General features: G+C 42.4%; 2 protein-coding genes across 2 annotated transcripts; one reads left to right on the forward strand and one right to left on the reverse strand.

Annotated features, from left to right (window-relative positions):
- Positions 1 to 159: 159 nt before the first annotated feature.
- Positions 160 to 4,033, reverse strand: LOC120284735. The gene is made up of 3 exons (XM_044922883.1): positions 4,011 to 4,033; positions 1,168 to 1,338; positions 160 to 982 (listed from the first exon to the last, which is right to left on the reverse strand). The coding sequence occupies exons 1-3, from the start codon at positions 4,031 to 4,033 to the stop codon at positions 778 to 780; spliced, it is 399 nt and encodes a 132-aa protein (XP_044778818.1). The 3' UTR covers positions 160 to 777.
- A 1,171-nt stretch (positions 4,034 to 5,204) lies between these two features.
- Positions 5,205 to 7,653, forward strand: LOC27208746. The gene has a single exon (XM_016184302.3). The coding sequence runs from the start codon at positions 5,347 to 5,349 to the stop codon at positions 5,719 to 5,721; it is 375 nt and encodes a 124-aa protein (XP_016031364.1). The 5' UTR covers positions 5,205 to 5,346; the 3' UTR covers positions 5,722 to 7,653.
- Positions 7,654 to 18,201: the final 10,548 nt, after the last annotated feature.

The following is an 18,201-nucleotide window of genomic DNA, read 5'->3' on the forward strand; positions in this document are numbered from 1 at the left end:
TGATCATAACATTGAAAATAATGGCCCAAATAAGGATTGTCATACCTTTTTGAGCTTGTTTTTTAAATCATAATCGATTGGCATTTAAATTTGGGAATTTTAGATTTTTTCAATTTTTTGCAAATTTTGATGATGTTACCCCTTACAAAAATTGCGAAAATTTGGCCAAAAATAAAATTTACAAAGTCCGTCAAAAAGTGATAGGGATGGTTAGTATTGGTAATTAGCAGTAAAGAACGGTAATTATTTTAGCGGTATGACCTTTTTTAGTCAAGTTATACTTGATAATAATTTTGATTATTTTATACAAAAATAGTATATAGAATTCTTAGGTATATTGATCATAACATGAAAACTAATGGTCCAAATATGGAATGTCACACCTTGTTGAGCTTGTATTTTAAGTCCTAATTGATTTGCATTCAAACTTGAGAAATCTAGGTTTTAAATTTTTTTCAAATTTTATATAATTTAAAGCAAAAGCTTGTGAGATTAATTTCTTAACATATAAAAGTTTTTGACCCATAAGACTCAATGTATGTATCCTAAGAGCTCTTTGCTGAAGCAATGAATTCTTTAACATCATCCGGTCTTAAGAACAAGCAACTGAATCTGATTGCCTGGTACTTTGAAGGGGTAAAAGCTCATCTTTTGCCTTCTTGCTCTCGCAACTTGAGTTTCATTCCCCAGGGGCAGCTCTACCCCTAAGACTTTATCCGCTAAACGATTTTCTTGGGATCCTCTTTGTGCCGAGGTGCTCGGCTTGGGCACTTGCTCTCAAGCACATCCCACATCCACCATTCGGCATACCCAAATGCCGACCCGAAACCCCTTTTGCATGCCCCATTCCCAACTGCCCGGCTCAGACACAAATAAACGATAAAAGCACAGTCGTTTGCCAACAACAGTAACAATCAGTAGCGAGAGGATGCCACCCACTCGGTCCATATGGAATATTGTCCTGTTCCTTACACTCGAAATACTGAAAATAGTTGAAATTACCATTTTTAAACAAAATTTAATATATATGAGTTATATGTAAAGAATTATTTTTGGATAGTCTCTGAACAAAACTTTGGAATTAAAATGGTTTTGTAAAATATATCAAGTCCAAAAATGTATTCGAGTGTACTACCCAACTAAGCTGAACAAGAAAACCAAACTTACAATCTGCAATACAGGAGCGTTCGTAGCTGCGACCCACTCGCTGTTGTTCTGTCGTACTCGCTCGCCAGCTGTTCGTTCGTTGTTCCGTTCGCCGTTCGGTTCGCCCGCTCGTTGGTTGCGTTCGACAAACGCGGGAGTTGACTGGGCGCACAGAGATCCCAGGAAGCGGATCTAACGGAAAAATGCCATTATAGAAAACCCGCTCAGGAGAGAGAGAGAGAGAGAGAGAGAAAGAGCCAGCTCAAGGGGTGGTGAAAGCGGAGAGAAAGCGAGAGCTAAAGTTGAAAGTTAAATTGAATTGAGGTGGGCCAAATGTGGCCTGAAGGGTAGAAGGCATTGGTATGGTACTCAGCATAGGGTTGAAGGCCCCTGGGGTCCCTTCGGGTGGTTTGTAACTGGCGCGAGGTGGCGGGAATGAATTTGTTGGGCCATCAAAATGACTTTCAGCATGTGGAAGCCGCTGCTTAGCATGTTTCCTGACAGGCCACGTGCGGCTAGCGGGAGAGAGACAGACGCAGATAGAGACAGGTATAGGCTGCAAGTGAGACGAATAACGAGAAAGGTCCTTTCCCGTCTCGTTCGCTCGCTACTGTGGGACTCTATGAAAATGAGGCGCAAATTTTGTGGCCGAGCAAACAGCAACGGGAATAAAAAGGAATAAGGTTCAAGAAATGGTTGCCAACCAAAACTGAAACCCCCAAAATAACAGGGCCACCCCACACAATATTTAGTAATGACACGAGGGCAGTGGAGGTGTGGTGTACTAGTTAGTGTTATGTGGCATATTATAAATAGGGCTAGTGAGCTAGAGGTTCTAGAGTAATTAATAGATAAGTAATCTAAAATTCTAATACAATACATAGTTATAATTTATTTAGATCACGAATACCATTTTACCTGGCGGTAAATAATTTCAATTAATTTCAAATTATTTTTAATGTTTAACTAAAGGTAATAAGTTAATCTTTAGCAAACCACACTTCATTTTCCAATTTCCACACAACTGAGACATTTTTCCATCTGTTAGGACTCTGTTAACATAATTTTCCCCCGGGCTTCTGTAATTTCTTGGTGGTTTGTGGACTTAGCCGGGTATCGGGTATCTCCTAGTCCAGCTCTTTTGACTGGGCGCTCAGCAAAGAGCAGCAAGTGAAAGCCATACGGGGAAAACATACACACACACAAATTCCTTTTCCATTTTCACCACCTTTTCCCCGTTCTCCCTCTCACACTTTGGGATGCTTGAAAATTATGTCAACGAGTTCTGTTGATTTTCCCCATTTCGCTTGGCTTTTATTTCTGACCACCATCTCGTTCTCCGCGCAATTTTTCCTTTTTGTTGCTTGTCAGCTCGGCTTTTCCCCGTTTTCCACGACCATAGGAACCCGGCGCTGGTTAATTACATTTTACAAAATTTGCTGTCAGGCAGTTAAGTTGGGTTAAGTCGAGCGAATGTCGACAGCGGCAGAACGGCATTTTCTGCTTTCCCTGCTGTTGGTAATTTAATATTCGATTTTCGTAATTTTTATGCGCTGACCTTTTTGCAATTGTGGAATTTTCCTTTTTAATTATTTATGTGCGGTTCTTCGGTTTTAGGTCTGGGGGCATTTTGGGGGCGTGTCATCGTTTTTGTGTCCTCCGCTCTGTTCTGCATTCGCAGATTAAAAGGAAAATCGTTTTGTATTTAATTATTCAGTCAGGTGATGGTAATTGGGGATTGTAATTCGGAATGTTCTCTGCTCGGGAGTGGGCGGGAATGTTTGCATAATGTTTACACGTTTTGCGAGTGGCTGGTTTGGGATTGGCGTCTCCCCGTTGACCATTTCATAGAGTAGCTCCCGGTCCCGGTATGTACATACCTATTATGTACACCCACTGGTACATAAGTAAATCCTACATTTTGGTTAACTTTCCGTGTGTTTGGCGAGTGGAGAATTCAGCAAAAATATTTTTAAAAGCTCAAGTCATAGCAGGCAAACACAGACGGAGGAAAAAATTGCATGCAGCCCAGGGACAGGGACAAAGTGAGATGGAAAGGCAATGCAGGAGGGGCATTTTGATGCGGAGCACTGGGCGGGGAAGGACACTAAATAAGTGGGTAGAGAGCACCTAAATATTCGATACACTAACCATCGAAAATAATATTTTCGCTTAATAGTAAACGTTATCAGTACCTAAGCGGAATTGTTTAAAAAATAATTTGACATTACTTAAATAAATCTATTTCAACACAAATATATAAAAATATGAGAAAAATTTATGGTATGAGATAATTTACAACACTTTTTCTAGTTTTGAATTTTTCGAAATGTTACAATCTAATTGGATCCCATTGTAGGGTATAAGACCTGCTGTTGCTAACGCAAAAGACAACCCAGCAAAAAAGGAAAATTGTGGCGCAAAATGTTACGCTTGCATCGAGATGGAGGAGAAAATGTGGAAATGTGCGGGGGCACGGGAAAACTGAGGATTGTGGCGCAAGGGGCGAACGCGAGGAATGGAAAGAGGGGTCGGGGAAAGCGAACATGTTGGCTTCTGCAATGACAGCAGCCTGCAACAGCCGGCGAAGGACGTTGGGTGGTCGAGAGGGGTGGTGGCAAAGTGGGCGGCATGTTGGCAAAGGCATTAAGCTGCGCCCACACACACACACAGACACGCAAACAACGAGGGACATTATAGAAGGCGAAGGATGCGTTTTCCATGAAAAACCCACACACACACACACAAAAAGTGGACGACATACTTTAGCACAGAAGAAGAAGATGGAAAACTTGGCGCGACTTTCGACTACGTGAAGCTGTGAGCTCCAAAAGCGGAGAAAACTCACAAGCACACACACCCACCCACTCGTGTGCATAAAGGACATATATCCCCATGCACACACACACACACTCGCACACAAGCGGAGAGGAAAAATGGCAACATAACTGTAGTGAAAATGTCAAGAGAGAAAAGATATTAAAACGTATTTGACTTCTGTGAGTTTTGGATGAAGCGTTGGGGCGGGCAGATGGGGGGATTTTTGGTGGCAGGGTGGCACAATGAAAAATATATAAAGAAGCCGCCACTCACACAAGCACATCCGCCCGCACACTCACACACTCACTGGGACACACACACACCGACAGGGAGCTTATGACAAAAATAATAAAAATGGCTCAAGAAAAGAAAATGGCAAAAACGAACAGAAATAAAAAAGCAGCAGGGGAAAAAATAGGAAAAAAGTATAAAAAAAGCAAGAGAGAAAATACAAGTATAAAAATGAATTTTAGATGACAGGCAAAGCAGCTTGTTGGAGGGAGAAAAACCCGGGGGGAGTTGAGTAAGGTTTGTCTTTGCAGTTAAGCAGACAAGTAAATGTTGTCCTTGTTGTTGTCCCTACACCGCCCATTCATCCACCTCCCCTGGAAGGGGGCGTGACAGGGAAAAAAGAAAACCAGAGGAGGAAAAATTGTGGAAAAGTTTTATGGGCAACAGCAGCAAAAATTGCAATATAGCCAAGGAGAAAGAGGGCTGTGCTCTTGATGGCTGTGGAAAAGAGGATGCGGCAGTGATGGAATGAGAAAGGCAGCTGAGAGGAAAAGCTGAAAAGGGAAAAATGGGTGAAATACCAATTTAAAGAGGAATATATATGTATATATATGAGAATATACTCATGGAAGAGTTTACTAAATATACCACAATCTAGCTTATGCAGTTTAGCTAGCTTTGTATCTCGAAACTTCTACTAGTTAAGCTCAAGTTTTGAATATCAAATATTATAAGTTAACAGATTATTATTTACGTGTAAGAACCAAAATTTGTAATTACCAGCATACGCAAACGGAAAAATGTTGGCAAGCAATAACTTTTCCGTTTCCTGTCAAAGTCTTTCCAAACAAAAAGGTTTTCCTAATTCGCTATAATATTTCAACAAACAAGTTCCCAATGGACAAAACTGTCAGCATATGGTGCATAGGGCTTATGGTATACCCCAAAGATGAAGCCACAAAGTCCCAAAACGAATACAGCGCGGCAGCGAGAGACAAGGCATAAAAATAAATGAATAACATAAAAATAAATCATACGCCCCATCGGCCACCCAGTAAAAAGTAAGCCAATACCGTAACCATTACCCTCGCTTCAAAATCACACCCCAACCCGAACCCGAACCCAGTGGATGTCCTCCCCCCTATTTTCATGGCGCTAATAAATGCTTATCGAAGACGCATAAAGCGAGTAAATTCGCAGCCATTAAACGGGCATAAAATTCGAAGCCGGGGCCGAAGCGAAATTGTGGGGCCGACAAATCAAAGTACAAGCCTCAGGACCAACCTCATTCTCCTATTTCCCAGCCATGAAATAAAACCAGGCAACAATGAAACCCAAAGCGGCTCCCAAGCGATTTCGATGCGGGCATTCATCGGTCGAGCCAAGGAATTGGCCACCCACAAGACCCAAAACCCAGAACCCAAACCAACAGTGAACCTTCCACCCTCGTCACCTCCAGCACCCCATTTAAAGGCCCTTCCTTCGAGGCAACACTCGCTATATAACCATCTTACCCAACGTTGACAGCATACAAAGTAACTTAAATCGAAACAATAAAGCGGCAACTTTGTTCCAAGAAAAAATGCAAAAGAAAGCAAAATGAACACAGGAAAAACGTGGAAGAAAGCTCGAAAAGGAACCAGAAGAAGTGTGGAAATGAGAAACAAGCGAAGTAGGTTATACCCTCATGAGCTCTATATTATTTTAAAACATATTGCAATGGCTCATCTAAAAATATTGTTATTAAAATACTAGCACATTGCATCAAGTCAAGTAAACTTCACTATTTAAGGAAATCGATTATGTAGCATGAATTCAATACCAATTAGGGTATTCGAAGCACCATAAAACACCAATGTTTAAACTTCCGATCGAAATTCCCATACCAAGCGTGGGTATTATTACAAAAAACGTTGGAAAAGTCGTGAAGGAAAGTTCCCAAAGAAATTGAGCTGCCGGCAGAGGGAAAGCAGGGAAAGGGGCGAAAAAAGAAATGTAGAAAAGCGCAAATAAATGAATGAATAAAAACGCCAAGGATAGCGAGGATACCATACAGGCAAAGGACTCATAGTGCAGGGACAGAAGGGAGGCAAAGGACGAGAGTTCCACAAAGAAATTACAAAATGTATGCAACAAAAAAATAAAAAGCGGCGGAAAAGTCGGAGTGAAAAGCGGACTGGGTAGGTGCAGCAACGCTGAAAAAATATTAATAAATCCCCGCTACTGTGCGACACGAAAACCACCTCACTTCTCCGCCTTCTTTGTGCTTCTCTTTTTACCAGTGTACCAAGGGGCGTATGAGCAATATGCGGTAGGAGAAATGGGTGCTACCAGCAACCAAATCAAAAACGCGCACATATCAGCAACAACCATTTTCGAAAGAACTTTACTTCTTTAAATATCCAAGCTATAGTTTTGGATACAGAGTAAAAGTTAACCCACCGTGCTTATCTTGTTGATCTTGTTTCCGGTAATTACCATTTAATTTCACGAATATATATTGCCCCAAATTTGGTGAAAAATTGTGGCTACTCGCAGTTCTTCGTAGCATGCAATCAATTTATTGAGATGTTTATCCAGCAATTGCTCTCAGCTAATCATCTGCTTGCCCGCCCATTCACACGCCGCTCACATACCGCAACGCCCACAACGCTTGCCACACCCCCTTTGCGAGCCACAACGACCCTTTGGAAACCACAGCTTCCCGGACGGAGTTGCCACTCGAGCGACCACTAATCATAACGATAACACCTAATCAACCGCAACTCGGCGGGCCATCCAGCGATACGGAATTCGTAATCCGGACGGAATCCGGAATTCCAATCGAAATCCGTAACCGAATCGAGGAGCAAACCACCCACCCACTCCTCCGTGCGCCCACAAATCGAAACCGAAAAAGGTTTCGGGCTAAATTAAATGAAACGTTGATAAGGCGCAAAAGGGCGCACTAAACGATTAAATCGACTGAGCGAGCAAATGAGAGAGTGGCTTTCTCTGCCGCCCGACCTCTACTGCCCCCCACCCCACGCCGGGGGTCACCCACTCGACTGGTGTTTTCCGCCCAACCACCCACACAACTGCCATTGACAGTGGCCGTGGACCTGACGGCCCGTGGACCCGTGACCTGACGGAGGGCGGACGTGCCCGACTGACTTTCGGCACAAGTGCGCAGCGATGGCGAAAAGTGAATTTTCCGCTCGTCGCTCGCTTGGCTTTCCGCTTGTGGGCCAGCGGGTGACTGGCTGGCCTGCGGGCTGCGGGGTGCGGGGTGAGCCGGAAAATTGCCAGCTGAATAATTTCCAGAGCCGACTGCAACAGGGAGGAGTGTTTTTCGGAAGAACACGCAAGGCGCACATAATCAAATGGTGGCATTTTTCGAATAATTTGTACTGTGTTTTTGAAAATTGGAATACTAAAAGCTGTATAAGAAGTATATATTATATAAAAAATTAATATTTTAATAAATGTTACTGAAACTGGAATTATTATTTCAAATATTTCAATGAAAACTTCCAATACTAGAAGCCACTTTCGTTTTAAAGGATCATAATAGGATAATAGGTTCAGAAAATGTTTCATTCTTTATATAATAACATAGGTGTCATAATATCATTATAATATAATATAATAAGATTCGATCATACCTCTTGGGTTCCATAAACCCAACGAACTGGGCGCCCTCACAGTTGGGTGGCGTTCGTTCGGGTTCGCTTCGGCTTTTATCACGCTTTGTGGCTCGGTTCGATTGTTCGACCAAGTTCGCACGGACACAATGCTGCCAGATATATACATATATAGGTATATATATATATCCAGAGTTTCACGTCCCATTGCGCATGTGGGAATGCGACGGGGTTTTGGGTCTTGCACATTTCCTTCGACTCTCTCGGTCGTCGAATTGAAACTTCTGGGCGCCTGGTTCATCGGCAGCGTGTTGCGTTCGTGTGTGACGTTCTGTGCAGACCTCGGACCGATTAGCTTGGGCAGGGGGAAGGAAGGATCTGATTCGTGGGTATTGGGGCGCCTTGAGGCCGGGATAACACCCGGCACGACACTCTAAGTGAGTCCTGGCTGTGTCCTGTGTGCTGGTAATTGCAGGACCCCAGCCCAGTTGTGCACACATTTGCTTAACTGGACTTGATTAGGTTTTCGAGGTTAGATACATTACGAATTATTCAGCGCACAGCGGGCGGTTCAACCGTGCCACCCAACCCGCCCAACCACCCATCACCCAGCCACCCACAGACGCCCCCTCTCCAAGTGGCAGCCCTTGGAATTGGATCTCTCAGCCGACGCCGATCCAACCCCACTTGTTTGGACTGCCGGCGAATGTTCGTTCGTGGTTCGCTCTGTGTGCGTTCATTGAATTATTTCAAGCATGCCGAGCATTTATTAGCACTGAAACAAAAAATCCCTCGCTAGGGGTGACTTTATAATTTAATAATTGAAGTTTTATTGGAAATCGTATAAAACTTTATCTTTGCAGCGGGGGAACAGCTAGGGATGCTGGGAATTCCAGTTAACGTTATAATTTCATTTAAAGACGTCTATAATTTATGCAATAAAAATTGTTTTTAGGCAATGGAATATTATATTTTTTGGATAAATATTTTAGAGCTTATTTTTTAAATTGCTATAAGTTATTTATTTTAAATTGTAAAAATTTAATTTTTTTATCACAACGCTTATTGTGCAAATAATTTTTCAATTTAAGTAATAACATTTTTGTTGGTGCATAAATTATTGTATGTGTTGCTGGTTGGACTTCCTCAGCTGCTGCTTTTTTTGATTGTCTTGTAATTGCGTTAGGATGCGAACTTTGTTATCCTTGCCACGTAGCACATAATTGTAACCATTAATATTTTATTGGGTGGTGGTTGGTGTCTGACAGCCAGCGGTACGTTAATGCATTGTTATGCCAAACCATGGCATCTCGTTCCCCTCCTCCGGCCACCGAGGTTAACTTTAATTAATCGAAGATGGCTCGTATTGTTCCAGTGCCCAGTCAAAATATTTGACTTGTAGATGCGCCTCTAATTGAGTGCCCCCTCAAGAAGTTAATGCTCAAAGTGAAAGTTGTTTTTGGCCAACTGCCGCCGTTGGACTTGTTTCTTTGGGCGCAGCCCATCTGGCAGAATCTGCACGAAAATGATGTAAACCTAATTAAATTTCCAATAGAACAAACGACGCCCCTCGAACAGATTCGACGGAGTTCTGGGTTTTTGGGTTTGGCGACGGGCAAGAAGGAAGCAACTTTGAGGATGGCAACCAGATAATTGCCAGATTGCGTCATGCGAGTGACTTTCCTTTCTCCATTACCCCATATCCTCCGCAGTTTGGAAAGCCATCAACTTTAATGCGATGGCCAGGGGGGGATTGGGGCCCTGGGCGGAACCAAATGGTTCTACATGGGACTTCCTGACCTGCGGAGCAAATTGACCAAGACAGATCAAAGAACTCCTCTTTAGAAACTTATTTCGGAAGCTGTCAAAAGCTAATGGGAAAATGTTTTCAGGAAAGTCTTTTGGAAAACTTATGAACAATACAAAACGTGCGTCCATCTAATCCATTTAATGGCAAGAAAAGGAAATTAGTCTATTGATCAAATTTTCATATACATTTATAATATAGCTTAAAAAAGTATTGGATCATAAAAATATTGTGCATTTCTAAATATAATTGGAATTGGAAAGTACACCCAATTTTTTTTTCAAAATAGGATCAAGCTTGTGTCAACTCTTTTCCACTTGAATTTTATCGTTCACTTGTATCCCTCAAAAGCTTTACCCTGACTCTGAAATGTTTCTACACCCAAATCAGCATAGATGACATAGATAAGTAATTTCATTATCGAAGGAAACACACAAGTGGCCTGTGCCGAACACAAATCTCCCCCAATAAAATGGTATATACATTTACTGAAGCCTGCTGCCCTTCACTTTTCGTCATCCCCACGGAATAAAGCAAAACCCAAATATATCCAACAAGGCGAAAATTATCGAAATGACAAAATGAAAGTGAGTGAACCACCGCCTCCTAGAAACCCCCCACCCATTCGTGGGCGGTGGGGCCCATGACATTGTCAGCGTCTTGGCTGCTGTCTTTGTATATTGATGATTTTCCACACCCACACATACCAATACACACACAAATTGAATTATCCCAAGGACCAAATGTTTCTGTCCTTGGATGTGGAGGCTTTTGGGTGGCTGGGAGCCTTCTGTTTGTGTATCTGCGAGACGTCAAAGTATCTTAATTAAATTTCATCCCTTAGCCGAAAAACAAAAACGGAAAGCAAAAGAACACATAATAAAAATGTGCAGCAATTTCTCTCTCGTTTTCTCCACTGACTAATAGACAATTTACGCCTTGCACACAACCACACAAACCAGAAATAACGACGGCAAAAAAGTCACCAAGGCACGAAACATTTTCAAATTAGTGAATTTCCCAGCCAGATACCCAAACAATGTTTTTCACGCCCCCCCGATGTTTCCACCTTTTGGTTTGCTATTTAAGGCTCTTTGAGTAAATCATGGCGGAGACACACTGCTTTTTTATAATTATGGTTAGAGCATCCTAAAAAGTCAACAGACTTCTACTCCTCACTAATGACTCTGTTCACACAGTTAAAATTTGAACATTTTTTCCAGCTACCTTATATATTTTATCTCTCTTTCAATACCACCTAACATCAGTTCTTACAACTACAATGTATTTAATAATCATTGCTAATATCAATAAATCCTGTGTTCTTAAAGCTTTAATTCAGTAATCAGAGTCGGTCCTACCAAGGCTTGTTTGTATATTTCGAATCGGATTTTAAGACTCTCTAGTTAATTCCATAATTTTACAGTGCACTAGAGTGGAGTGCGAGGCCAATGACTGGCAGTCAACTGTTATGCCATTAAATAAAGTTGGCAACACTTAATGCACAGCGACAACAAAACCAACAACTGTTGAGCACGAGGTGGGAGGTCATTTCCTTCGAGGGGTATGGAATTGCTAATAAAATGGCTGGAGGCGGGGTGGAATACCCAGAGGTAGTGCAACCAAAATCTATAAAATGCAGCAACAATTTAGTGGGATGGCGACTTTTGTCCTAAAAGTGTTTTGTATTGCTTTTGTTGCAACCATTTGTTATTCGTACAGTTATCCCTTTCACTTCCCCTGAGTCGAGTCCGCACCCCTGTCCCTATGAACATGTCACATTTAGGAGCGACTACGTGCCAAGAGTTGCATGTGCCGAGCAACAAGCCAAACGCTAGCCCCTGCTTCACCCCCATTTTCGTCGACCCTACGTGGTGCAACAACAACAACAATGGGGAAAACAACTAGAACTTTTCGTGGCGCCCAATGCTTCGTCTCCTTTTCTCCCTTTTTGCAGTCAGGCACCGCAATTTGCGCGTGATATCCTTTACACCCACACCCTTGTGCACACATACAGACAACCCCCTCTCACCATCCCTCACCAACAGACCCGGTGGCAACGTTTTCGTTATCCTTTAGGAAGCTACCACTCACAGCTACCGTTCCGAATTGAATTAAACTCAAACTTTTACCAATTTACAAAAGCAACATAGCAGCAAAACAGCCGAGAAGAAAACTGGTGGGGGGGAAAGAGGAGAGTCCTGGCAGGATAAGGACCAAAAGGGGGCGGCAAGTGGGCAAGAAAGTCGAGGCAACTACTAACAAAAGTCGAAGCTAAGAAAGTTTTGCGCCAAAGTAGAATCAGGTTTTTGCCAGCTTATTTTCCGCCAACGTCTTTTCCATTGGCAAATATAGCGATGGTAAAAGGTCGTGACACGCACAAGCAAAAGGTTAAAGGTCAACGGAAAAAGGGTTTATTCATATGCATATACTTGAAAATAACTTTAAAAAGTATTGCCAAACCAAAAGTTTTATTTTTAGTCTATAGTGATTCAGCGTTGGTATATCAAAAGGTGCGTTGATCTCATTATAATTTCATAACATGATAATATCATTATCATTATCTGTTCCTTCTATTTCATAATCGCTTAAAATATTTGAGAAAATCTATGTCTATTTAAAAATAGCCTTAACTGTCTGTAGCTGTCGAAATTTTCCAAGAATAATAAGATTCTTAGAGTAATGTACTTAGAACGAAGCCCATTAGGATTAAACACAGAGCTATTCCCAAATCATAATTCTGGTCCGGCCATCGCTAGTTCACTTGGCTTTCATATCTCCTTGCTCCCACTTTCGGCCATCAAATGCAACCTTTTCCAAGTTTACTTTCCTACTTCTTCTCCACCTCGAACCCTTGTCCCTCGTCCTGATTCTCTAGCTGTTGCTTGGGTTGTTGTTGTGGAAACACAATCTGCCCCGTAAAAGAGCTTAAACCCTGTCAAGCCACCCATTAAGAGGTGGGTGCGGACGGGGGGTGTCGGCGCCGAAGTGGAGGTGGAGCGGGTGGACAGTGGAACATTTTGCGTGATGGCATACCAAGGCATGCATACCAATACAGGGATAATTGCACTGGGAAAAATAATAATAGCTCTCGTAAAGGTATTTATTAAAAACTATACATAATGTCGGGGGATATTAAACTTCATCATTTTTAAATTTACCTTTAAATAATGTTTTATCATACATTCCGAATATTAATTTGTTTATTTGAGCCCCAAGAACGTAATATTTTTTTCAGTGTTTGGTCGAGGGGTGGTGGAATGGAGTAGCCTGGCAAAGGACAACTATGGGCGAGCTTTTTGGTCGCACAGGGACATGGCTTGGCCTAAGTTGTTTGTAGCTGTTGTTGCCGCATTCGGGATTGTTGCTTTTTTTCCTTTGCTTTGGTTACTTTAGTCGGTTTTCTTTATTTCTCTATCCCTCTCCCTCTTTCCCATTTGGGTTTCCCCCAACCATCGCCCCACGCCCTGTTGTTGCTGGAAATTATAGCATGTCCTTTTCGGACTAAGGACATCGGACCGTACGGAGCGTGGACTATGGCATTGCTATGGTTTTTCCCAAGGAGCGGGCGTCAGGTGGTGGAAAAGGGGCAGGGACGGGGAAGGGGAAACGGGGGGCAGATGGCTGTATTTATTTGGATCGGACATACGGATGGGATTGGGTGTAGGAAAAAGCGGCAGCCAGAACTGTGACGGCGACTGTCGACTTTGGTGCGATATTTTGTCATCTGCCAACTGGAATATAATCGAGTTGTAGTTGGTGGTGGATGAAACGAGGACGATAGAAAAATAACGGGGGATATGCCTCATAAGATGGTGATGATAATATGCTGTTTTGGGGAACACATGATAGATTATGATTGCCTGAGGACGGAAAAGCAATTTGAATAAAGATCAAATAAATATTTGCTTTGAGCTATCGGTTGTCGTCTTTTTTATAAGAAATCCTACGGGTACAATCACTGAATGTTGAACACGATTCAAAATATTATAAATAACACTAGGGTGAAATTAGGCTTATTCTAATGGTGTATGTTTAAAATAAACAAATAAAACCAGAGCACTCCATAACCTTTTGTTATAGTTAATAGTACCCACATTAATAAGCTTGTTTGGTTGACTTTTAATTTAAAGATTTTTATTTAAAGCGATCAAATAATTAACTCTATTCAAATGGTATATGAAAACATGTATATTATTATAAAATTGTGAATATACAGAAGGTATAATAATACTTATTATAATTAATACACATAAATGGAAATGAACATCTCCCCAATCCTACATTAACTCCAACCAATTATTCATCGGTGGCCCTTCAGCTGAAGTTTCATCCCCTAAATAGTTTCAACCTCTTGTTAACCATCCACAAATCATTTTTCGCCCCTCGGCTGGCGACACTCGAGCGACAAACCCATGCCAAATGGAAAACCTAACCAACCCGAACCCCCAGATCCGTCCAGATCCCGTGGTCATCAGTCTCTGCAGGTCACAGATACACGTACCGAAGGACTGAAGGACCGACTGTCCGTCAGATGGGACAAAGAAAAAGTAGCTAAAACGAAAAGTTAATAGAGAAAGGCAGCAGTGGCAGCAGCAGAATGTGGGGCCAAGGCAACTTGGCAGAGCAGAGGAGTCCAAGGACCGCAGGACGACGGACAAGTCAGTCAAGGCAAAAATTTACAAAAAGGTCGCTCTCACACACACACAAGCACTTAGACCCAAAAAGATAGAGAAGGACAATGTCCAATGGTCAGCTGAAAAGTTTGGAACTTTTGGCAGGGGGTGATGTTGCCCTGTGAGGGAAATGTACAAACAAATCGAGCAGACATTGAGAGCGCCCAGGAAAGGGCGGCCAAAAAGGATGGCCAGAGTGCAAAAGCCGGATTGGTAAGAGAAACCCCAGCGGAACAACAAAAACACCAACAACAAGGACAGTCAGACGCAGATAGCAACAGACAAACAAATAGACAAACAGACGTTGACCCAAAAGTTGAAGTGCAGATCTAAAAGGACTTTCCGATGCCCCTCTGCATCCTCTAAGCCCACCCCTCAATTTTGAATGCCCCTTTCCCATCAGATGACCAAAAAGTTTGATTTAAGCTCAGCAAGTTTTTGGGTTGGAAAATGTTGTGGAACGGGTCGAGTATATCACGCATACGCACTGTGGCCATGATAGGCCAACACAATATTGTATCTGCGTGTATTTTCTCTCTTGAATTTAAACATTTAGCCAACTTTGGTAGCAAAAGTTAAAACTTTGCCAGCTCTTACACAAAAAAAGGGGCTGAAAAAAATGGGAATATAAAATGAAATAAAAAAGAGTTTATGGCCAAAAGTGGGGAGAGCACTCAGTTGAGAGGGTCCTGTTCTGTAGTGGGCGGCTCACTTTTAGGGCTGGGCTTCTGCTTTTTGTGTGGAGTCATTGCCGCTGGCAGCATAATATTTTCTGCTAACGCAGTCACTTTTCATAAACTTTCACCAGCAACAACAATGAAAACTCAAACAGTAACAAAAACAACACAGGAGCAACTTGTAGAAATGCTTGCAAAAGGCAAAAAGGATTATAGAAAATTGCCAGCAACATGAGCATGGGTTAAGGGTTGGGCGTTTTGGTGTTTGGATGTGGAGCGCTCGGATGGAGTAGCGGCTGAAGACTTTGGTCCGAATGGGGAGAGGGCAGAAAGGAGACAGACTGACGCGACTTGCTGGAGACAGATGGGCTGAAAGGTGGTGGATGGAGAGTGGAGGACGATGGTTCTGCGCATATTGTCAACTCTGCTGGGCGACTTCGTTGTCGTCGTCATCGTCCTCATTGTTATTACAGCCCTCTGGCACACCCAAGCCCAGGCGGAATAAAACACCGAGTACGGTATGAAACCCCCATCACCATCGCCACCACCCACTGCACCACGCACATGCCTAAAAGCCGTCAACACAATGTTTGGCTTAGAGACGAGGCAGCGCGACAGCGATGTTCAACAGACATGGCACAGTGGTCGAAAATTGGGGGATTAACTCATAAGAGCCAGCTTAACAGATATAACAATTAAGATATAACAGTCCCTTGTGTTAACTCAATATGCACTTCAGAAAATAGGTTGGTAACGAGAAACAAACAAATTTAGAAAATATATGTGTAAAGATTTTAAAAAATGTTATTAAACAAAATGTATATTGTATATTGAATGTGAATCTTTTACAATAGTATAACTTCCTTATAAAACTTACATTTATTCAGTTTTACGAAATCAGCAAGCATATTTAATGTTATGACTTTGAAAGTTTACAAATGACAACTACAAATTCAAGAAATGGCTTTCATTTTCAAGAGGTAGGACGAACTTTGAACTTAATTAAAATGGGACGCCCTTCACCATTTTCGTATTCCCTCAGCTTTTTCTTAAAATTAATATGAAATATGCATATATTCCGACCACATCAATTACCCCCACCAGGAAAATTCCAACCCAGCATCTGCGAAATTTCCATGCCACTGTGCATTTTGTCAGCGAAGGTCGTTTGCCATTGATGTGGGTGGTTGGCGGTCGGTGGGCAAATGGCGCTGGGTGGTGGGGAAAATTGCGAATAACGCGGGGAGAGCGATGGCCATAAGCAAAGCAGCTTTAAGGGCAACCGGGTTCTCTGGATATTTGCAGGCTTTGATTGTGTAGTCATGTCAAAATAATAGTCAACTTACATGCCGCAGCAAGCAGCCACCCACAAGGCCACCCACCCTGGCACTCCAGCCCTCATCATCTAATCCCATGGGAAAGTTTCGAATTACCCAGAAAATGACGAAGCTGCCGCTAAGTGGCAGGAATTTGGTTTGACTGCCGCAAAAGAGATGCATAAAACGAGGCAAAGTTCCTGCGGTTTTCGCTTGAACATTTTTCATTTTCCTTTTGCCACTTTTCAAATTTATCCACTTTCTTCTTTCGCTCACCTCCCAACTCGCCGTGATTCCGATTCCGCCTCATTTGCATAGGACAATGAATCAGGCGGAAAAAAATAAATTTACGCATATTCGGGATATTATTCCATAAGAAGGTTGCCACTGTCTGGATCGCAGTCATCCCCCAACCCAAAATTCGCCAAGCCCAACCCTTGGCTGTCTCGTTTCGAGACCCTTGACAAGCTGCCAGGATATTTTTCGCCCATCTCACACTCCACATCCGCTCGTGCAAATATCGGATATAAATTTGAGCTGCATATGCACAGGTTTTGTTCAAGAATACACAGCTAAATTATAATAAAAAAAAATGTCATTGTCATCGGACGTTCGTCATTGCAACCCCCGTGCTTCAAGCAACCACCCACAACAGCCTTTCAACCCAATCGCTTGTATTATTTTCTTTTGTCATTGTCCTTTTTTGCCCATTTGATTTCTTCCTTTTGTATTTGTATAATTTTTTCTGTCGCCTCGCCAACCCCCTAACATTCCATCCACCCACTCCCCTCGCTGTCTGTGGCACGTCTTTTTCCATTTGTTCTTTCCTTCATTCCTTCGCTGGAAGCTTTCCTTTTGGGTTTTCTTTTCTCGCTTGGGGTTTTTTCCTCGCACTGGATCGAGGCTGTAACTTTTAGCCATCATCATCATGTTGGCAGCCGGCTCATTCCCTTCTTCCACTTTTTTTCCATGGTCTTTTGCTGCTCGCAGCTTCCTTTGCCATTTTTATTGTTCTTGGCACACACAACTTCATTTTAGCCCACTTTTGGGTGGTTTATTTTTATGGCTCCATCCCCAAAGTTCCCCTTACTTCGGTGTGTGTGTGTGCGTTGGATTCTTATGCTATTTGCAGACTCACACCCATTTCTCCACACGGAAGAAAAGAGAGCTGACCCGAAGTCAAGAACTTTGTGCAAGAGTCTTAAGTCATATAAACCTGAAGAACCCTGTAGCTTTGATGTTTTTGGAGTTTGATCTTTCGTTACTTCTCAGACCCATATTGCACTTATAGATCTTCAAACAGTGAGCACTTGTATCTACAAAGTGTACAACTTATAGCATAAATCAACCAAATCATAATTGATTTTTAATAAATAAATTATGATAAGCTGAGTTTAAAAGATTTTTGTTGTCACAGTATGAATTATGGGAAAGCTAAATTGTAAAACCATAATTTTCTTTCAGTGCATCGCCTCCCACTTCCCTGGACACCATCTTTTTTTTGTCCGTTGTCTTCCTCTTGGCTTTGACTTTGATGAGATTTTTTGAGGTTAATCCCTTGTAGTGCCAAGTACCAAACGCGTCAAGTCCAAGTCCCTGCAATGGCTTTTGTCCTTTGAAAATGAATGTGTGTGTATGTGTGCCCTGTGCGTGTGGGCGTGCATCTGTGTGTGCGTGTGGGTGATTGTTCCTTGGTGTGGAGTGGAAAATTAGTACATGTTGAAAACGCTGCGATTGTTCCTGCGTTGTCCTGTCAAGGAGCCGCTTTGCCATGCTCAACTGGACAAAAGGCCAGCACAACGGTATGTTGGATGTGGGGTTCTGAAATGGGAATTCGGGATGGGATGGCGGAGCAGGAGGAGGTTGAAGAGCTGAAAAGGAAAGCGGAGGGCACACTCCTCTGAT

This window comes from Drosophila simulans, chromosome 3L, assembly GCF_016746395.2.
Source record: "Drosophila simulans strain w501 chromosome 3L, Prin_Dsim_3.1, whole genome shotgun sequence".
Taxonomy (NCBI): domain Eukaryota; kingdom Metazoa; phylum Arthropoda; class Insecta; order Diptera; family Drosophilidae; genus Drosophila; species Drosophila simulans.